The sequence below is a fragment of the Oncorhynchus gorbuscha genome, linkage group LG23, assembly GCF_021184085.1.
Source record: "Oncorhynchus gorbuscha isolate QuinsamMale2020 ecotype Even-year linkage group LG23, OgorEven_v1.0, whole genome shotgun sequence".
Classification (NCBI taxonomy): Eukaryota; Metazoa; Chordata; class Actinopteri; order Salmoniformes; family Salmonidae; genus Oncorhynchus; species Oncorhynchus gorbuscha.
Window position 1 is genome coordinate 64,880,391 of NC_060195.1, and position 21,429 is coordinate 64,901,819.

The following is a 21,429-nucleotide window of genomic DNA, read 5'->3' on the forward strand; positions in this document are numbered from 1 at the left end:
TAAAGTTCAGGTAATTGTTAGAACACTCAGCCCTTGCCTCCCAGATAGCTGTGCCCCACTCTCGAGCCCGACCAGTAAGGAGTGAAATGACGTAAGCAATCCGAGCTCTCTCTCTTGAGTATGTGTTGGGTTGGAGAGAGAACACAATATCACACTGGGTGAGAAAGGAGCGGCACTCAGTGGGCTGCCCAGCGTAACATGGTGGGTTATTAACCCTAGGTTCCGGAGACTCGGAAGACCAGGAAGTAGCTGGTGGCACGAGACGAAGACTCTGAAACTGTCCTGAGAGGTCGGAAACCTGAGCGGCCAGGGTCTCAACGGCATGACGAGCAGCAGACATTTCCTGCTCGTGTCTGCCGAGCATTGCTCCCTGGAACTCGACGGCAGTGTTACAAGAATCCGTAGTCGCTGGGTCCATTCTTGGTCGGATCCTTCTATTATGCTGATGAATGAGGACCCAAAAGCGACTTAACGAAAACAGAGTCTTTATTCCAGTATAAGACAAAAGTAATAATCCTGGATATAACAAGGAGAAAACAAAACAGGAAAAACTTAAATCCACTCGTAGTAGCGAGGACTGACTGGAGACTCGACCATAGACTGCAGGTTGCTTAGGGAAGGCACCGACCGTAGCAGACTAAGACACCTGCTCACACGCAGCATCTGAAGAAGACAAAACACGACAGGGCGAGACCAGGACACAGAACAGCGAACATCATACAAGGATCCGACAAGGACAGAAGCGGAAAACAAGGGGAGAAATAGGGGCTCTAATCAGAGGGCAAAATAGGGGACAGGTGTGAAAAGAGTAAATGAGTGAGTTAGGAGAATGAGGAACAGCTGGGAGCAGGAACGGAACGATAGAGAGAAGAGAGAGAGGGAGGGGGAGAGAGAGGGATAGAAAGAGGGAACGAACCTAATAAGACCAGCAGGGGGAAACGAACAGAAGGGAAAGCACAAGGACAAGACAATATATGACAAAACATGACACTCAGCCCTGTATGTACCTACTCTTTCAGCAGTATTTGTCAAATCTTTTACAAAATCTTTAAAAAATAACCATCAAACAAACTCTTCCTCTTCAGTATCAACACAGGCATTTTCCCAGGCACGTCCTAAACACAACCTTAAAAAAAACGTTCTTATAAAATGAATGTCAAAAAAGACATCTAGGCTACATTGATTGTGTGGCATTAAATGCCACAAAACTATTTGGACATTTTCATAAATGATGACAAATGTAAAAAAAAATTACAAAAAATATTAGTCATATAAAGGTCCCTTATGATACTGGTTTCAGATCAGCTTTTCCTAACAAAAGCTCATACACTGTAGTCCCTTACCAATTCCAAACTGTGCCCAAGTGGACTGTAGATCTGAAAGGATTGGACAAATGAAAGTAAATGGCAGAATGTGTTGATACCTTTATTTCCCTCTATCTAACAGAAGTGCCAAAGTGTAGGTGATTAGTCATGAATTGGAACAGGGCAGGTGTCATGGATTGTAGAACTATGCTGACATCTAGTGGTCTATTAAGTTAGTTGCATCACCTGCACTTTGGACAATTACCTTTCCCCCCAAACTGGCAGTATTTTTCCAATTTTAGTCCAAGAGAATTTACACTTTACCAGTATTCATCATCCTCATCATCATCATCATCAGCAGCAGCAACATCTCCGCATTTGAATCCAAATGTCCTTTCCTTGACCTCGGATGACTTCAGTAGGTCACCTTGGTCGACTACATTCCATGTGAACTTGCACACACGCGACATTACCATAATAGTCCTCAAGAGAAAGAAAAAATACTTTCACTTTCATATGGATCGCACCTGCGGGCGATGGCTGACCAAGGAATATCAACTCCCAGTGTAATAGGACTAGTCACTATATTCTGTTGCATTTATGGCGGACAATTCGTCAATGGTAAGTCAGTTAATTTCCCAGGGGAATAATTGGAGTCGCGAAAATGAAAGAAAGCTGAGATTTCAGTCTTGTAAGATCTAATGTTTGTACACGCTGATCCATGATCGACGGCCTTCTCTACTCTCCTGTCCTAGGGGAAAATAGGGGAAAATCCCTTGAACGATTGTCCTCGGAATATATTTGGTTTTGTTAGTCATTTTCTATTACATTTACCTACTAATGTATTTTCTTTTGTTGAGATAAAAAGTGATTCAGAATACTTCAACTGAATGTAGGCTAATTACTAGCCTAGCTAGAGTTCCCCCACACTTTCTGTTACCCCGCCCTAACAGATTTGGGATTTCAGTGACTGCATTGTGTGCCAAGTGTTGCGCTGGGGACCTTTGTACACTGTCTAGAAAATAAACTGGGGGGAAGACTGTTGTATTACAGGGTAATAACATTGTTCCTTACAATAACTCAGCCCATTATGATTCCATATGAGGATGATGCGACTATGTCATGTTAACTGTGGTGTAACTCTGTTCTCATCCCATAGCAGCTGGACCGTCCACCACCCGTTATGTCATCACAAACGGCAATGTCATTATCAACCCTGGGATCCGTGGTGGAGTTTTACAGGAGATCCTGTGGAAACATGGTGTAAACAAGGCGGTGGAATGGGGCACTGGCAGGATACAGGAATTTCAGGATTTTGAAGGGAAGACATCCTTGAACACCACGACAGGAGAAATCACTATCAGACAGCTGACCAAGCAGCTCAGTGGGGTGTATGAGGCAGAGTGTGTGATTGGTCAAAAAATACAGACCTTTCAGCAGAGAGTGGAAGTGATTGGTGAGTCAGGGTTTCCTGAAGGATGAATCAGGTCCCACGTTTGGGTCATAAAGTCACTTGGTTGGCAACCACTGGCTTGTTGTAATATGATAAGTACTGTTGAAGAACTGCTCACTTTTGAAATACGTTTCATTTCTGGTTGTGTTTCTATTGAATTTCTCAAACATAAACTAAACTAACCAGCCATACAGGTTAGTGTAGAGAGAGAGAGGAAATAATGTCAACATTTCCATGATTGTGCAAGACTTTCAGTCCAACAGTTGTTACTAAGTTAACAGCAAAAACCCTGGGAACACAAGCACATTGTGAAGAGAGAGAGCTGTTTACAGTGTGTGTGCAGTGTGTGTATATACAGAGTGTGTGCAGTGTGTGTGTGTGTGTGCACAGTGTGTGTGTACTACAGTGTGTTTGCAGAGTGTGTACTGTGTGTGCAGTGTGTGTGTAGTGTGTGTCACCAAGTGTCCTCTGGCTGATGTACTCCTCCATTAATGACATAATGTCAACGTTCAAACTTCTATGATTGACATTTAGTATCACCAGCCAGCCAACAGTCATTACTAAACTAACAGAGAGAACATTTAACAACACAAACACATTGTAAAGAATAAGTGTGTATGTGTGTGAAATATTCCTTAATTTCCCTCCACTTTTGCATAACATACTCCTCCATTTCCATCCACAGACCCAGTATCACAACCTGAAGTCACCTGTGAATTGAACGGTACCATGGCAACAATTCACTGCAGTGCTGAGGGTCCACTGTTGGAATACCGCTGGTCTTGGCCTGACCACCAGGGGGAGATGTGGAGCCAGGAGCAGAATGGACAGCACTACAACATCAAATCCCCAGAGTCAGTCAGCTACACCTGTGAGGCCAGGAACCCAGTCAGTGAGAAGACACTGACCTACAGCAGCAATGACTGTCTGGCTACAGGTAAACAAGATAGATAGGCGAGATATAGAGGGCTTGGGTTTTGTAAAGAGAATACCATTATGTTGGTATACTCAGTCAAGGTTAAATCATGTTAAAGTATTTTAACGCTGTTGATAAAGAAATAGGAATTCCTTTGTTCAGTTTCCACTGACCATGTGACCTGACCTGTGTGTATCTGTCTGTATGTGTGTGTGTCAGGTAATCCTGAGATCTACATCTACACTGGTATTTGTGCAGGTGTCTTGTTGGTTGCTGTTGTGGTTGCTGTTGTGGTCTGGCTCGTCAAGAAGCGTTCCAAAGGTAAGCCCATGTCTTTCATTAAGGACAGTAATATCTTATAACAGGGTTCTGTATTATGAATCTCCTTGACGTTGCATTGACATTGTGTTGATTCATTGTGTTCGGTTTAGACTCAAAATCAACTGAAGAAAATCTGTCACTTTGTCTGAAGTTGCATTTCCCTTTGTTTCTAAGCCCTCTAGTCGCTCCATACCTGCATACCCGCTGACTTCCCTTCTTTTCTCTCCTTTGTTTTTGTTCCTCTAGATTTGCGGAGCACAGGGAATGCCAGCCATCTTGAAGAGGGTCGAGAGAAGACGGTGGAAATCAGCCAGGCAGAGATTGTGAAAGAGGAGAATAAGCTATTACTAGATGAAGAACTAAAGGACAGGGTCAGTCAGATCAACCAGACCAGTGAGGCTGTGAAAACTGGAGAGAAGAAACCATTACTAGACAAGGCAGGATCCACTGATACAGATGTTATTGTGAGTAATATCCCGTTCAAACTGAACAACCAGAATCAGGTTTGGGGTCGGGAGTCCGGAAAGAAACAGAGGGGAAAAAAAGAGCAGAACACAGAATCCAAACAGAACATGAATGTTACCTTGGAGACTGTTACCCAAGATTCTGTCCAAACTGCTCCTCCAAAACCACCTCGGAGCAGCCTTAACTATAATTCACCGTACCCACAGACTCTGGAGACACAGCACAGCAGAGAGCATCATGGGAGAGGAACTGACCAAAGCATGGCTGGTTATGGCACAGAGAGAGAGGGAGCGGGAGATGGACAGCTTATGCCCCAGAAAGTCCTCATCTTAGACACAGAGGAAGAGAGTGGAGGAAAGGAGGAGGGGACAAGAGAGGACGGAGAAGATGTTGAGAAAGAGAAGGTAGGAGGAGATGATTCAGTGACAGAGGAGGGAGAGGGGCAAGAAGATACAGATAGGAGAGATGATGGAGGAGAAAGAAATGGACAAGAGAGAGAGACTGAAAATAATGAAGAAGAGCAGGTGAAAGGAGAGGGAGAAGAAAGAGGGAAGAAAGGAGAAGAGACACAGAAGGGAGAGAAAAGAAAGAGCCCAACTTCTCCCAAACAAACACTCCCCCAAAAAGCCCCCCCACCACCTCTCGCCCCAAAACCATCATCTATAAGACATGTTAACCAGATGCGTGTAGAACAAGGAAGCGTAGTGAAGACAATGGAAACCCAGAGGAGCAGTGGTCAGGTAGACAGAGAGAGAGGAACACCTGACCCATCAGGTCTGAGGAGACCCACTAACTCAGTGTCAGACAGTACAGACACTCCTGATAGAAGCAGTCCAGGATTGTCAGCTGTTTCTGTAGTCACAGCATTTAGTCCAACGGTGGGCAGTGGTACTCTATCCAATCCAGTAAACTACAGTTCAGGTGCACCCTCCAGACTAGGAGACACCAGTTCAGGTGCACCCTCCGGACCAGGAGACACCAGTTCAGGTGCACCCTCCGGACCAGGAGACACCAGTTCAGGTGCACCCTCCGGACCAGGAGACACCAGTTCAGGTGCACCCTCCGGACCAGGAGACACCAGTTCAGGTGCACCCTCCGGACCAGGAGACACCAGTTCAGGTGCACCCTCCAGACCAGGAGACACCAGTTCAGGTGCACCCTCCGGACCAGGAGACACCAGTTCAGGTGCACCCTCTGGACCAGGAGACACCAGTTCAGGTGCACCCTCCAGACCAGGAAACACCAGTTCAGGTGCACCCTCCAGACCAGGAGACACCAGTTCAGATACAACTTGTACAGCAATAGACAGTAGCTCAGATACTCTGTCTACTACAGAGGAAAATGTACCAACAGAGACCAGTACAGCTACAGCCTCTCTACCAGGAGAAACCAGTTGAAAAGCACTTGTTGAAAAAGTTTGTTAAACAAAAATGTTAGGCTCTGTACGGGGATGCTTTGTTTCTCTTATATTTATACAATTCTTTTATAGGGTATTTAAAACCAAATACCTTTAGACTTTTATCTTAGTCATTTTCTATTAAAGTATCTTTACCTTTAGTCAAGTATGACTTTTGGGTACTTTTTCACCACTGTATTATAGCACATCAAGATAATGTATTGTGTTGGTACAGTATACAGTACATTTTTCATACCAACTTACATTTTGTATATTTAGGTGCATTTTATTAAGAAAAACATTTCATGAAGAGCTTATTTGATTCTTTACACGGTGTGAGGGCTGATACTTTGCTATATAAAAAATAATACATATTTCAAATGTTAATGTTTTTTTTAAATTGTGAGAAAAGTTGCTTTTGTCCCGACTTTCAATAATGTCTGAGGCGTAGGCCCCTATAAAAAAGAAGAAATAACCCTATCACTTTGACTTCATGTATCTCACTTGACTGACCAAGGACGATCAATTCCAACCGTAATAGTATTAGTCGCCATCTTCTGTTGCATTTGTGACACATAATTAATGAATGGTAAGTTACCATATTTCCCGCCGGTATTCATAATTATAGTCTAGACTCACTCAAGTGAAACAAAGAGGAGATTTCAGTCGAGTGTAAACTGACAACAGGTGTTTTGACACAGACATCCAGCTAGCGACAGTTGATCCTTTTTTCATGAATGTTAGGGGGCAGACTATTGAGCCGAGTTAAGGGTGTGCATTATAAGAACATGTGAACTATATAGACTGTGCCATTGTGTATTTTAAATGTGAAAGGTAGGTCTACTTCACAGCTGAATGTATACTGGGCTGTTATTACTGGGTGGACAAGATGTTAACGTTATGACATGTTAAGAGTGATGATGCAACCATAGAAATAGAATTTAAGTAGACCTACCGGAATTATGATTCTATTTCTAAGGGTGTAACTCTGCTCTTTTCCCATAGCAGCTGCAGCCTCACCAACACCTTATGTCATCACAAACAGGAATGTCATCATCAACCCTGGGATCCCTGGTGGAGTTCTACAGGAGATCCTCTGGAAACATGGAGTAAACAAGGGAGGTGGAATGGAGCATCCCGACGGGATACAGGAATTTTCTGATTATAAAGGGAGGACATCCTTGAACACCACAACAGGAGAAATCACAATCAGACAGCTGACCAAGCAGCTCAGTGGGGTGTATGAGGCAGAGTGTATGATTGGTGGGGAAATACAGACCTTTCAGCAGAGAGTGAAATTCATTGTTAAGTCATTGTCTCCTAAATGGCAGGTTGGGACTTGTGATCCAATGATGACTTCCATTGGAAGTATTTGAAGTTATTTATATGAATAGAATATTATTTTAAACTATTTTCAAATATTTATTTCATAATATATTATTACAAATACCAAGCAGACCAGGGTTTAAATGCATGGGAGTATTTCAATATTTGTACTTGAAAATACATTTGTCTGTGTATTTGAGTATGTTCAAATACTGTACATGCCAATAATTTAAGTGTATTTCCAAATGCATTCCAATATTCAACTACTTGGATTTTCAAATACAAATATCCATACACTAACTTCAAAATGTATTTGAAAGTAATTGAATTACTCTAAATAGTATTTCAAGTGAACCCAGGTCTGTTAGCTACTAATCATCAAATGATGCCATACATTGCCTCAAAGCACATGGTCTGTGGTCTGCAGTAATATAATTCTGTCAATGACTTCAGTATGTGCCTGTAATTCTTTAGTTTTTATTGACAATCACACAGACATAAGTGACATAAGGTCACTACTTCAAGAGGAGGTGGATAGATAGGTAGGCTACAACCTATGGATGATTTTGATAAACACTCAACTCAACATAAAAACAATGAAACAGAATTTTGAAAAGGCGTTGGAAGAAAACAACAATGTGGGTATTTTCCTTCCTTTTCTATTCTTTAGATAACAAAATGTTCAACATGTAGACTGCTGGACCTCCTTTCCTTGGATCTGTCATGCAGGTGATAGAGGACCCAAAAGCGACTTAACAGAAACAGAGTTTATTCAAGTCCAAACAGGGAATAACAGAAATCCTCTAGTCTGTAGAGGGGGAATAACAAGAGAAGCGGCCACAGACTGCAGGTCGCTTCGGGTAGGCGCAGGCCGTAGTAGACAGAGACACCTGCTCACACGCAGCATCTGATGAAGGCAAAAAACACGACAGGACAGGGCGAAACACAATCACAGCATGGTGAATACTAAACAAGGAACCGACGGGACAGGAACGGAACACAAAGGAATAAATAGGGACTCCAATCAGGGGAAAGGATCGGGAACAGGTGTGGGAAGACTAAATGATGATTAGGGGAATAGGAACAGCTGGGAGCAGGAACGGAACGATAGAGAGAAGAGAGAGCGAGAGAGTGAGAGAGGGAGGGGGAGAGAGAGGGATAGAAAGAGGGAAAGAACCTAATAAGACCAGCAGAGGGAAACGAATAGAATGGGGAGCACAGGGACGAGACATGATAATAAATGACAAACATGACAGTACCCCCCTACTCACCGAGCGCCTCCTGGCGCACTCGAGGAGGAATCCTGGCGGCAACGGAGGAAATCATCGATGAGTGAACGGTCCAGCACGTCCCGAGACGGAACCCAACTCCTCTCCTCAGGACCGTAACCCTCCCAATCCACTAAGTATTGGTGACCCCGTCCCCGAGAACGCATGTCCATGATCTTATGTACCTTGTAAATAGGTGCGCTCTCGACAAGGACGGGAGGGGGAGGAAGACGAACGGGGGTGCGAAGAAAGGGCTTAACACAGGAGACATGGAAGACAGGATGGACGCGACGAAGATGTCGCGGAAGAAGCAGTCGCACAGCGTGCAGGGATTGACGACCTGGGAGACACGGAACGGACCAATGAACCGCGGAGTCAACTTACGAGAAGCTGTCGTAAGAGGAAGGTTGCGAGTGGAAAGCCACACTCTCTGGCCGCAACAATACCCTGGACTCTTAATCCTGCGTTTATTGGCGGCTCTCACAGTCTTCCCCGCAGACAAAGGCAGACCGGTAATGAAGTCTAAGGCGATGTGAGACCATGGTCGAGAAGGAATGGGGGCGGTCTGAGACGACCGGCAGGAGGAGAGTTACCCGACTTAGTCTGCGCGCAGTCCGAACAAGCAGCCACGAAACGGCGCGTGTCACGCTCCTGAGTCGGCCACCAAAAAGCGCTGGCGAATAGACGCAAGAGTGCCTCGAACACCGGGATGACCAGCTAACTTGGCAGAGTGAGCCCACTGAAGAACAGCCAGACGAGTGGAAACAGGAACGAAAAGGGAGGTTACTAGGACAAGCGCGCGGCGAGCAGTGTGCGTGAGTGCTTGCTTAACCTGTCTTTCAATTCCCCAGACTGTTAACCCGACAACACGCCCATAAGGAAGAATCCCTCGGGATCAGTAGAAGCCACAGAAGAACTAAACAGACGGGATAAGGCATCAGGCTTGGTGTTCTTGCTACCCGGACGGTAAGAAATCACAAACTCGAAACGAGCGAAAAACAACGCCCAACGAGCTTGACGGACATTAAGTCGTTTGGCAGAACGGATGTACTCAAGGTTCTTATGGTCTGTCCAAGCGACAAAAGGAACGGTCGCCCCCTCCAACCACTGTCGCCATTCGCCTAGGGCTAAGCGGATGGCGAGCAGTTCACGGTTACCCACATCATAGTTGCGCTCAGATGGCGACAGGCGATGAGAAAAATAAGCGCAAGGATGAACCTTATCGTCAGACTGGAAGCGCTGGGATAGAATGGCTCCCACGCCTACCTCTGAAGCGTCAACCTCGACAATGAATTGTCTAGTGACGTCAGGAGTAACGAGGATAGGAGCGGACGTAAAACGTTCTTTTAGAAGATCAAAAGCTCCCTGGGCGGAACCGGACCACTTAAAACACGTCTTGACAGAAGTAAGAGCTGTGAGGGGGCAGCAACTTGACCGAAATTACGAATGAAACGCCGATAGAAATTAGCGAAACCTAAAAAGCGCTGCAACTCGACACGTGACCTTGAACGGGCCAATCACTGACAGCTTGGACCTTAGCGGAATCCATCTGAATGCCTTCAGCGGAAATAACGGAACCGAGAAAAGTAACGGAGGAGACATGAAAAGAGCACTTCTCAGCCTTTACGTAGAGACAATTCTCTAAAAGGCGCTGTAGGACACGTCGAACGTGCTGAACATGAATCTCGAGTGACGGAGAAAAAATCAGGATATCGTCAAGATAGACAAAAACAAAGATGTTCAGCATGTCTCTCAGAACATCATTAACTAATGCCTGAAAAACAGCTGGCGCATTGGCGAGACCGAACGGCAGAACCCGGTACTCAAAATGCCCTAACGGAGTGTTAAACGCCGTTTTCCACTCGTCCCCCTCTCTGATGCGCACGAGATGGTAAGCGTTACGAAGGTCCAACTTAGTAAAGCACCTGGCTCCCTGCAGAATCTCGAAGGCTGATGACATAAGGGGAAGCGGATAACGATTCTTAACCGTTATGTCATTCAGCCCTCGATAATCACGCAGGGGCGCAGAGTACCGTCCTTCTTCTTAACAAAAAGAACCCCGCCCCGGCCGGAGAAGAAGAAGGCACTATGGTACCGGCGTCAAGAGACACAGACAAATAATCCTCGAGAGCCTTACGTTCGGGAGCCGACAGAGAGTATAGTCTACCTCGAGGAGGAGTGGTCCCTGGAAGGAGATCAATACTACAATCATACGACCGGTGAGGAGGAAGGGAGTTGGCTCGGGACCGACTGAAGACCGTGCGCAGATCATGATATTCCTCCGGCACTCCTGTCAAATCGCCAGGTTCCTCCTGAGAAGTAGGGAGAGAAGAAACGGGAGGGATGGCAGACATTAAACACTTCACATGACAAGAAACGTTCCAGGATAGGATAGAATTACTAGACCAATTAATAGAAGGATTATGACATACTAGCCAGGGATGACCCAAAACAACAGGTGTAAACGGTGAACGGAAAATCAAAAAGAAATAGTCTCACTGTGGTTACCAGATACTGTGAGAGTTAAAGGTAGTGTCTCAAATTTGATACTGGGAAGATGACTACCATCTAAGGCAAACATGGGCGTAGGCTTGTCTAACGGTCTGAAAGGAATGTTATGTTTCCGAACCCATGCTTCGTCCATGAAACAACCCTCAGCCCCAGAGTCAATCAAGGCACTGCATGTAGCACCCGAACCGGTCCAGCGTAGATGGACCGACATAGTAGTACAAGATCTAGATGAAGAGAACTGAGTAGTAGCGCTCACCAGTAGCCCTCCGCTTACTGATGGGCTCTGGCCTCTTACTGGACATGAATTAACAAAATGTCCAGCAACTCCGCAATAGAGACACAGGCGGTTGGTGATCCTCCGTTCCCTCTCCTTAGTCGAGATGCGAATCCCTCCCAGCTGCATGGGCTCAGTCTCAAAGCCAGAGGAGGGAGATGGTTGCGATGCGGAGCAGGGAAACACCGTTGATGCGAGCTCTCTTCTACGAGCCCGGTGACGAAGATCTACCCGTCGTTCTATGCGGATGGCGAGAGCAATCAAAGAGTCCACATCTGAAGGAACCTCCCGGGAGAGAATCTCATCCTTAACCACTGCGTGGAGTCCCTCCAGAAAACGAGCGAGCAGCGCCGGCTCGTTCCACTCACTAGAGGCAGCAAGAGTGCGAAACTCAATAGAATAATCCGTTATGGACCGTTCACCTTGGCATAAGGAAGCCAGGGCCCTAGAAGCCTCCCTACCAAAAACTGAACGGTCAAAAACCCGAATCATCTCCTCTTTAAAGTTCTGGAACTTGTTAGAGCAATCAGCCCTTGCCTCCCAGATAGCTGTGCCCCATTCTCGAGCCCGGCCAGTAAGGAGTGAAATGACGTAAGCAACCCGAGCTCTCTCTCTAGAGTATGTGTTGGGTTGGAGAGAGAACACAATCTCACACTGCGTGAGAAAGGAGCGGCACTCAGTGGGCTGCCCGGAGTAGCAAGGTGGGTTATTAACCCTAGGTTCTGGAGGCTCGGCAGGCCAGGAAGTAACAGGTGGCAGGAGACGTAGACTCTGGAACTGTCCAGAGAGGTCGGAAACCTGAGCGGCCAGGTTCTCCACGGCATGGCGAGCAGCAGACAATTCCTGCTCGTGTCTGCCGAGCATGGCTCCTTGGATCTCGACGGCAGTGTAACGAGCGTCTGAAGTCGCTGGGTCCATTCCTTGGTCGGTTCCTTCTGTCATGCAGGTGATAGAGGACCCAAAAGCGACTTAACAGAAACAGAGTTTATTCAAGTCCAAACAGGGAATAACAGAAATCCTCTAGTCTGTAGAGGGGAATAACAAGAGAAGCGGCCACAGACTGCAGGTCGCTTCGGGTAGGCGCAGGCCGTAGTAGACAGAGACACCTGCTCACACGCAGCATCTGATGAAGGCAAAAAACACGACAGGACAGGGCGAAACACAATCACAGCATGGTGAATACTAAACAAGGAACCGACGGGACAGGAACGGAACACAAAGGAATAAATAGGGACTCCAATCAGGGGAAAGGATCGGGAACAGGTGTGGGAAGACTAAATGATGATTAGGGGAATAGGAACAGCTGGGAGCAGGAACGGAACGATAGAGAGAAGAGAGAGCGAGAGAGTGAGAGAGGGAGGGAGAGAGAGGGATAGAAAGAGGGAAAGAACCTAATAAGACCAGCAGAGGGAAACGAATAGAATGGGGAGCACAGGGACGAGACATGATAATAAATGACAAACATGACAGTACCCCCCCACTCACCGAGCGCCTCCTGGCGCACTCGAGAGGAATCCTGGCGGCAACGGAGGAAATCATCGATGAGTGAACGGTCCAGCACGTCCCGAGACGGAACCCAACTCCTCTCCTCAGGACCGTAACCCTCCCAATCCACTAAGTATTGGTGACCCCGTCCCCAGAACGCATGTCCATGATCTTATGTACCTTGTAAATAGGTGCGCTCTCGACAAGGACGGGAGGGGGAGGGAAAGACGAACGGGGGTGCGAAGAAAGGGCTTAACACAGGAGACATGGAAGACAGGATGGACGCGACGAAGATGTCGCGGAAGAAGCAGTCGCACAGCGACAGGATTGACGACCTGGGAGACACGGAACGGACCAATGAACCGCGGAGTCAACTTACGAGAAGCTGTCGTAAGAGGAAGGTTGCGAGTGGAAAGCCACACTCTCTGGCCGCAACAATACCCTGGACTCTTAATCCTGCGTTTATTGGCGGCTCTCACAGTCTTCCCCGCAGACAAAGGCAGACCGGTAATGAAGTCTAAGGCGATGTGAGACCATGGTCGAGAAGGAATGGGGGGCGGTCTGAGACGACCGGCAGGAGGAGAGTTACCCGACTTAGTCTGCGCGCAGTCCGAACAAGCAGCCACGAAACGGCGCGTGTCACGCTCCTGAGTCGGCCACCAAAGCGCTGGCGAATAGACGCAAGAGTGCCTCGAACACCGGGATGACCAGCTAACTTGGCAGAGTGAGCCCACTGAAGAACAGCCAGACAGTGGAAACAGGAACGAAAAGGAGGTTACTAGGACAAGCGCGCGGCGGCGCAGTGTGCGTGAGTGCTTGCTTAACCTGTCTTTCAATTCCCCAGACTGTTAACCCGACAACACGCCCATAAGGAAGAATCCCCTCGGGATCAGTAGAAGCCACAGAAGAACTAAACAGACGGGATAAGGCATCAGGCTTGGTGTTCTTGCTACCCGGACGGTAAGAAATCACAAACTCGAAACGAGCGAAAAACAACGCCCAACGAGCTTGACGGACATTAAGTCGTTTGGCAGAACGGATGTACTCAAGGTTCTTATGGTCTGTCCAAACGACAAAAGGAACGGTCGCCCCCTCCAACCACTGTCGCCATTCGCCTAGGGCTAAGCGGATGGCGAGCAGTTCACGGTTACCCACATCATAGTTGCGCTCAGATGGCGACAGGCGATGAGAAAAATAAGCGCAAGGATGAACCTTATCGTCAGACTGGAAGCGCTGGGATAGAATGGCTCCCACGCCTACCTCTGAAGCGTCAACCTCGACAATGAATTGTCTAGTGACGTCAGGAGTAACGAGGATAGGAGCGGACGTAAAACGTTCTTTTAGAAGATCAAAAGCTCCTGGGCGGAACCGGACCACTTAAAACACGTCTTGACAGAAGTAAGAGCTGTGAGAGGGGCAGCAACTTGACCGAAATTACGAATGAAACGCCGATAGAAATTAGCGAAACCTAAAGCGCTGCAACTCGACACGTGACCTTGGAGGGCCAATCACTGACAGCTTGGACCTTAGCGGAATCCATCTGAATGCCTTCAGCGGAAATAACGGAACCGAGAAAAGTAACGGAGGAGACATGAAAAGAGCACTTCTCAGCCTTTACGTAGAGACAATTCTCTAAAAGGCGCTGTAGGACACGTCGAACGTGCTGAACATGAATCTCGAGTGACGGAGAAAAAATCAGGATATCGTCAAGATAGACAAAAACAAAGATGTTCAGCATGTCTCTCAGAACATCATTAACTAATGCCTGAAAAACAGCTGGCGCATTGGCGAGACCGAACGGCAGAACCCGGTACTCAAAATGCCCTAACGGAGTGTTAAACGCCGTTTTCCACTCGTCCCCCTCTCTGATGCGCACGAGATGGTAAGCGTTACGAAGGTCCAACTTAGTAAAGCACCTGGCTCCCTGCAGAATCTCGAAGGCTGATGACATAAGGGGAAGCGGATAACGATTCTTAACCGTTATGTCATTCAGCCCTCGATAATCACGCAGGGCGCAGAGTACCGTCCTTCTTCTTAACAAAAAAGAACCCCGCCCCGGCCGGAGAAGAAGAAGGCACTATGGTACCGGCGTCAAGAGACACAGACAAATAATCCTCGAGAGCCTTACGTTCGGGAGCCGACAGAGAGTATAGTCTACCTCGAGGAGGAGTGGTCCCTGGAAGGAGATCAATACTACAATCATACGACCGGTGAGGAGGAAGGGGGAGTTGGCTCGGGACCGACTGAAGACCGTGCGCAGATCATGATATTCCTCCGGCACTCCTGTCAAATCGCCAGGTTCCTCCTGAGAAGTAGGGAGAGAAGAAACGGGAGGGATGGCAGACATTAAACACTTCACATGACAAGAAACGTTCCAGGATAGGATAGAATTACTAGACCAATTAATAGAAGGATTATGACATACTAGCCAGGGATGACCCAAAACAACAGGTGTAAACGGTGAACGGAAAATCAAAAAGAAATAGTCTCACTGTGGTTACCAGATACTGTGAGAGTTAAAGGTAGTGTCTCAAATTTGATACTGGGAAGATGACTACCATCTAAGGCAAACATGGGCGTAGGCTTGTCTAACGGTCTGAAAGGAATGTTATGTTTCCGAACCCATGCTTCGTCCATGAAACAACCCTCAGCCCCAGAGTCAATCAAGGCACTGCATGTAGCACCCGAACCGGTCCAGCGTAGATGGACCGACATAGTAGTACAAGATCTAGATGAAGAGAACTGAGTAGTAGCGCTCACCAGTAGCCCTCCGCTTACTGATGGGCTCTGGCCTCTTACTGGACATGAATTAACAAAATGTCCAGCAACTCCGCAATAGAGACACAGGCGGTTGGTGATCCTCCGTTCCCTCTCCTTAGTCGAGATGCGAATCCCTCCCAGCTGCATGGGCTCAGTCTCAAAGCCAGAGGAGGGAGATGGTTGCGATGCGGAGCAGGGAAACACCGTTGATGCGAGCTCTCTTCTACGAGCCCGGTGACGAAGATCTACCCGTCGTTCTATGCGGATGGCGAGAGCAATCAAAGAGTCCACATCTGAAGGAACCTCCCGGGAGAGAATCTCATCCTTAACCACTGCGTGGAGTCCCTCCAGAAAACGAGCGAGCAGCGCCGGCTCGTTCCACTCACTAGAGGCAGCAAGAGTGCGAAACTCAATAGAATAATCCGTTATGGACCGTTCACCTTGGCATAAGGAAGCCAGGGCCCTAGAAGCCTCCCTACCAAAAACTGAACGGTCAAAAACCCGAATCATCTCCTCTTTAAAGTTCTGGAACTTGTTAGAGCAATCAGCCCTTGCCTCCCAGATAGCTGTGCCCCATTCTCGAGCCCGGCCAGTAAGGAGTGAAATGACGTAAGCAACCCGAGCTCTCTCTCTAGAGTATGTGTTGGGTTGGAGAGAGAACACAATCTCACACTGCGTGAGAAAGGAGCGGCACTCAGTGGGCTGCCCGGAGTAGCAAGGTGGGTTATTAACCCTAGGTTCTGGAGGCTCGGCAGGCCAGGAAGTAACAGGTGGCAGGAGACGTAGACTCTGGAACTGTCCAGAGAGGTCGGAAACCTGAGCGGCCAGGTTCTCCACGGCATGGCGAGCAGCAGACAATTCCTGCTCGTGTCTGCCGAGCATGGCTCCTTGGATCTCGACGGCAGTGTAACGAGCGTCTGAAGTCGCTGGGTCCATTCCTTGGTCGGTTCCTTCTGTCATGCAGGTGATAGAGGACCCAAAAGCGACTTAACAGAAACAGAGTTTATTCAAGTCCAAACAGGGAATAACAGAAATCCTCTAGTCTGTAGAGGGGAATAACAAGAGAAGCGGCCACAGACTGCAGGTCGCTTCGGGTAGGCGCAGGCCGTAGTAGACAGAGACACCTGCTCACACGCAGCATCTGATGAAGGCAAAAAACACGACAGGACAGGGCGAAACACAATCACAGCATGGTGAATACTAAACAAGGAACCGACGGGACAGGAACGGAACACAAAGGAATAAATAGGGACTCCAATCAGGGGAAAGGATCGGGAACAGGTGTGGGAAGACTAAATGATGATTAGGGGAATAGGAACAGCTGGGAGCAGGAACGGAACGATAGAGAGAAGAGAGAGCGAGAGAGTGAGAGAGGGAGGGGGGAGAGAGAGGGATAGAAAGAGGGAAAGAACCTAATAAGACCAGCAGAGGGAAACGAATAGAATGGGGAGCACAGGGACGAGACATGATAATAAATGACAAACATGACAGGATCAGAAAGTATATAGGCTAAACCTGTTTCCAGACTCAGTGTCTGGAGGGGTGAGGGCCTTTCTTCTTGGACTGGGGTAGTGGTGGGGGCTGCTCCTCATCATCATCCATTGGTGTCTGTGGAGGCCCCCCTCGAGGCCTCTGGTTGGGGGCTCTGGCCGTGGGCCTGGGGCCGGTGGAACCAGGTGGGTCCCCACCGGGGGGTGTCTGCCTTTGCTTCTGGCACTCTGGTTGAGAAGGATGCTTTGTCTGGCCCTCTGAGTGGTAAGGAGGCTGGGTCTTGGTCAGGGGGGGGCTAGTCTCAACTCTCTTTCCTCTGTGAAGGAGAATGAACAGATGAAATGAGGGAGGGAACAAGAGAAAGATACTGTAGACACCATAAATGTTTCTGTGCACAGAACACCAACACAATAGCCATAGACATTTGAGTTACCTTCAAAGCGCATGTGGCTCTTGCGTCGGCTGAGGCAACAGCACACCAAGGTGATGATGATGAGGAGGAGTACCAAGCCCCCTCCCCCGGCCAGGATGCCCACCATGGTCAAGAAATCAAAACCAAACAGTGAACGCCGATCAATCGGTTTTAGGACAGCTGAGATGAGGGTGGGGGATGAGGGTGGAGCAGAACGAGAGACAAATGAGATGTTTTACTGTCTTTTTTATGTGGTGCTCCACCAATCTTAAATATCGGTCACTTTTTTTTCCTGAAAACAGAAGAAAAACAGAGAGAGAGAAAAAAAACAACAGAGAGAAAGAGACAGAGAGATACACAAAGAGAATTGCAATTGAGCCCTTCAAAACATACTGTACCCTTGCATGTTGGTTTGATGATGTCACTTGTCTCCTCGCTGACCTCATTGACTGCAGAGCAGGTGATGGTGTCCGGCTCTTTCAGTTCTTTCAGACCGATGATCAAGTTTTTTTCTCCCCATTTAAAGGCTCTCCGTTCTTTCTCCACTTGAAAGTCACTCCCTCAGTGTTTGTCAAGATACAGGTAAAGGTGACGTCCTTTTCAGAACAGGTGAATTTCACGGAGGGCTTGGAGACCTTTTCTGGAGGGAAACAAAATGTCAGTGTCTCTAAAGGAGAGGATACGGTACTTGTATGGTTGGAAAGAAAGAGAGAAAGAGACTTACCCTTCATACACAGTCTGAAGGACTGATCTTTGATGCTTGTCCCGTCACTGTTGAACACCTCTGCTTTGTAAGTACCTTCGTTTGCCGACACCAGGCCTTTGAGTTGGAGAGACCCATCATCTAAGATGTCCTCAGTCTTGCCTGGTTTGAAATTTCCATTCTTTCTTTTAAATATAACGTTGCCATTGTGTTTCCAGGTTATTTCTTTCAAACTTATTTCATTGTAATTAAGACGGATGGTGAAGTCAGTTCCAGGTTGGAAATAATATTTGTATGAATCTGTGATAGAAGAGAAGAAAAGAGATCAGAATAATTCTCTGTTGTTGCTGACGGTAGCACACTTTTATTACATTTTGGGGTCAATAAAGAGTTAGAAAATGTGATCGAATTCAAATCTTATTTTTGACATTTCTGGTCAAGCATTTATCTACAGTATAAATGACCAATTATGTATGCTACATTTCAAAGTAAAATACGTTCATTTCAAGTACAACTGTTCCTCATGGTTTGTCAGTTAGGCCAACTACCAGGCAAATATGCTCTAAAACAGGTCCATAAAATAAAGTGTCACAACTTATACCAAGTGTTTCTAACTTGGATAATATTAAAATAATGTTACTGTATGAAAAGACATGTTCAACTGGTTGGGTTAGCCACAGCAACCCAGATCATTCTAATAAGTCTTCCTGTTTTTGTGTACTGGGTGTTTGAAACAGAACATGTCTAAAACCACAACTGTCTGAAAGGCCACAGATACTAAAATAAACCTCTTTAAAACAAATGGCCGATCTGGGGACAATCTCATAGACAGAGATGGTCAGATTAAGCCTTCTCCTTGAGTAAATAGGATGTTAATCTTGGTCAAATGACCGATAATTTATACATTTATATATCAAATGGTAATTGAAGTCAAATAAATTACATTGGCATGGAAAAAAAACAATTAAGTAAAGAAATAAGTATTGTCCCACATAATGATCTTAAAATATCTAAATAGCATTTACAATATCCATACAAATCATTCTAATAATGAGATAAAATTGCGATATCAAAGATCGAAACCCCGAACTGACGAGGTAAAAATCTGTCATTCTGCCCCTGAACAAGACAGTTAACCCACTGTTCCTAGGCAGTCATTGAAAATAAGAATTTGTTCTTAACTGACTTGCCTAGTTAAATAAAGGTAAAATGTTTAAAATGACAGTTACATTTACAAGATAACATGTAATAGAGGCACCACAGAAGAGACATTTTCGTTGTCATTTTTCATGCCCACGTCGTTGTTCATTTTCTCCCTAACATTGCTCAAATCAATGATCAAATGTAAAGGTTCAATAGCAAACCATGAATGTGACCATCAATAGGTAAGACCTTTTTATTTACCAGATTGACCCTATTTGATGATCATTTAAATGAAAAGCGTGCTATTTAAAATAAATAGAAACCCTCTTCTCAAATAACTGAACCAATAATTACTCATCTTTTTACTGTAAAAAAGCACGGACTAAACAAAAATCTTCAAAAACCAATCCAAAGGCTTGGGGGTGTTAGAGGGAGAGAGTCTTACCTTCTGCCGAAAGAGAGATAAATCCATGAAGGACAAGGAATACCAGTGGTAATGTACAGGCCATTGTGTTGTTACTACATGTACTGTGAGAAAAATGTACAGGTTTCAGTTTAGTAGTCAGACTCTTTCCTGGGTCTCTCTGTCTGTGTGTCTGTGTGTGTGTGTGTGTGTGTGTGTGTGTGTGTGTGTGTGTGTGTGTGTGTGTGTGTGTGTGTGTGTGTGTCAGAAGAGGAAATGATCCAAACAGCAGGCCCTGTATGTATCTACTCCCTCAGCAGTGCAGAGATGTCATATCTTAAATTAAGCTTCAAACAAACTCTTCATCTTCTCATCAGTATCAACTCAGGCATTTTCTCAGGCACGTCCTAAACACAACCTTTTTTAACAAAATGTTCTTATTAAAATCAATGTCAAAATAGACATTTAGGCCACATTCATTGTGTGGCATTAAATGCCACAAAATGTCATATTTGGACATTCTCATAAATAAAAACTAAAAACTAAGGATACTACTCATAAAGTTTACTTAGGATGCTGGTTTCAGATCAGCTTTTCCTTTCTCAACCTAACTATTTCATCACTCAAAACTGACCCTGAGTCTATACTTAGGAGTGGCAAGCTCATACACTGTTATCACTTACCAATTCCAAACTGAGCCCTATATACCTACTGGAGAGAACCTCTGAAAGGATTAGACAAGTGAAAGCAACATGGCAGAATGTGTTGATACCTTTCTTTTCCTCTATCCACCAGAAGTACCCAGGTGTAGGTGATTGGTCTTGAATTTGAATGGAGCAAGCCAGTGAACTACGGTTTTAATGGATTGTAGAACTATGCTGACATCTAGTGTTACTTGCATCACTTGCACTTTGGAAATTCCAATTGCCTTTCCCCCCAAACTGCGAATTGTTGTACGTTTTTCTACTTTTAGCCAGTCAAAGAGAGAATTTACATCCAAATGTCCTTTCCTTGACCTCGGATGACTTCAGTAGGTCACCTTGGTCGACTACATTCCATGTGAACATGCACACACGCGACATTACCATAATAGTCCTCAAGAGAAAGAAAAAATACTTTCACTTTCATATGGATCGCACCTGCGGGCGATGGCTGACCAAGGAATATCAACTCCCAGTGTAATAGGACTAGTCACTATATTCTGTTGCATTTATGGCGGACAATTTGTCAATGGTAAGTGAATGTATTTCCCTAGTAGACTATTTATAAATCGAGACACAATTAAAGAAAGCGGAGATGTCAGTCTAGTGAGACCACGTGTTTGCACCCGCTGATCCATGATCAACGCTCCTTCACAACTCTCCTGTCCTAGAAAAATCCCTTGATGGATTGTCCTAGGAACACATTTCGTATTGTTAGCCTTTTTCTATTGCTTTTGCTTACGAATGTATTTTCTTTTATTGACATAAATGTTATTCAGAATACCAGTGGTGGGAAAAAGTACATAATTGTCATACTTGAGTAAAAGTAAAGATACCTTAGCAGAAAATGACACAAGTAAAAGTGAAAGTCACCCAGTAAAATACTACTTGAGTAAAAGTCTAAAAGTATTTGGTTTTAAATATACTAAAGTCTCAAAAGTTAAAGTATAAATCATTTCACATTCCTTATATTAAGAAAGCATTTGTTTTTGGCCAGGGGCACACTTCAACATTCAAACATAATTTACAAAGGAGGTATGTGTGTTTAGTGAGTCAGATCAGAGGCAGTAGGGATGACCAGGGATGTTCTCTTGATG

The 21,429-nt window shown here is 45.9% G+C and overlaps 1 protein-coding gene and 1 pseudogene across 4 annotated transcripts; one reads left to right on the forward strand and one right to left on the reverse strand.

Annotated features, from left to right (window-relative positions):
• Positions 1-1,781: 1,781 nt before the first annotated feature.
• LOC124011039 (cell wall protein IFF6-like) lies at positions 1,782-7,683 on the forward strand. Of its 4 annotated transcripts, XM_046323983.1 has the most exons (6): positions 1,782-1,925; positions 2,464-2,760; positions 3,443-3,694; positions 3,893-3,994; positions 4,241-4,458; positions 6,901-7,683. In XM_046323983.1, exons 1-6 carry the CDS (start codon positions 1,841-1,843, stop codon positions 7,015-7,017), a joined length of 1,071 nt encoding a protein of 356 aa, XP_046179939.1. In that variant the 5' UTR covers positions 1,782-1,840; the 3' UTR covers positions 7,018-7,683. The 4 variants fall into 4 exon arrangements, with proteins under 4 accessions (XP_046179939.1, XP_046179935.1, XP_046179937.1 ...); XM_046323979.1 differs by lacking the exon at positions 6,901-7,683 and having other exon boundaries at positions 4,241-6,229; XM_046323981.1 differs by lacking the exon at positions 6,901-7,683 and having other exon boundaries at positions 3,932-3,994; positions 4,241-6,229.
• A 9,310-nt stretch (positions 7,684-16,993) lies between these two features.
• On the reverse strand, positions 16,994-20,713 carry LOC124010717 (annotated as a pseudogene).
• Between the last annotated feature and the right edge of the window lie 716 nt (positions 20,714-21,429).

Coding starts and splice junctions, on each gene's coding strand:
- LOC124011039 (XM_046323979.1), top strand. CDS start 1,841: ATGGCTGACCAAGGAATATCAACTCCCAGTGTAATAGGACTAGTCACT. Junction 2,761..3,442: donor GCAGAGAGTGGAAGTGATTG/GTGAGTCAGGGT, acceptor TTCCATCCACAG/ACCCAGTATCACAACCTGAA. Junction 3,995..4,240: donor CGTCAAGAAGCGTTCCAAAG/GTAAGCCCATGT, acceptor TTGTTCCTCTAG/ATTTGCGGAGCACAGGGAAT.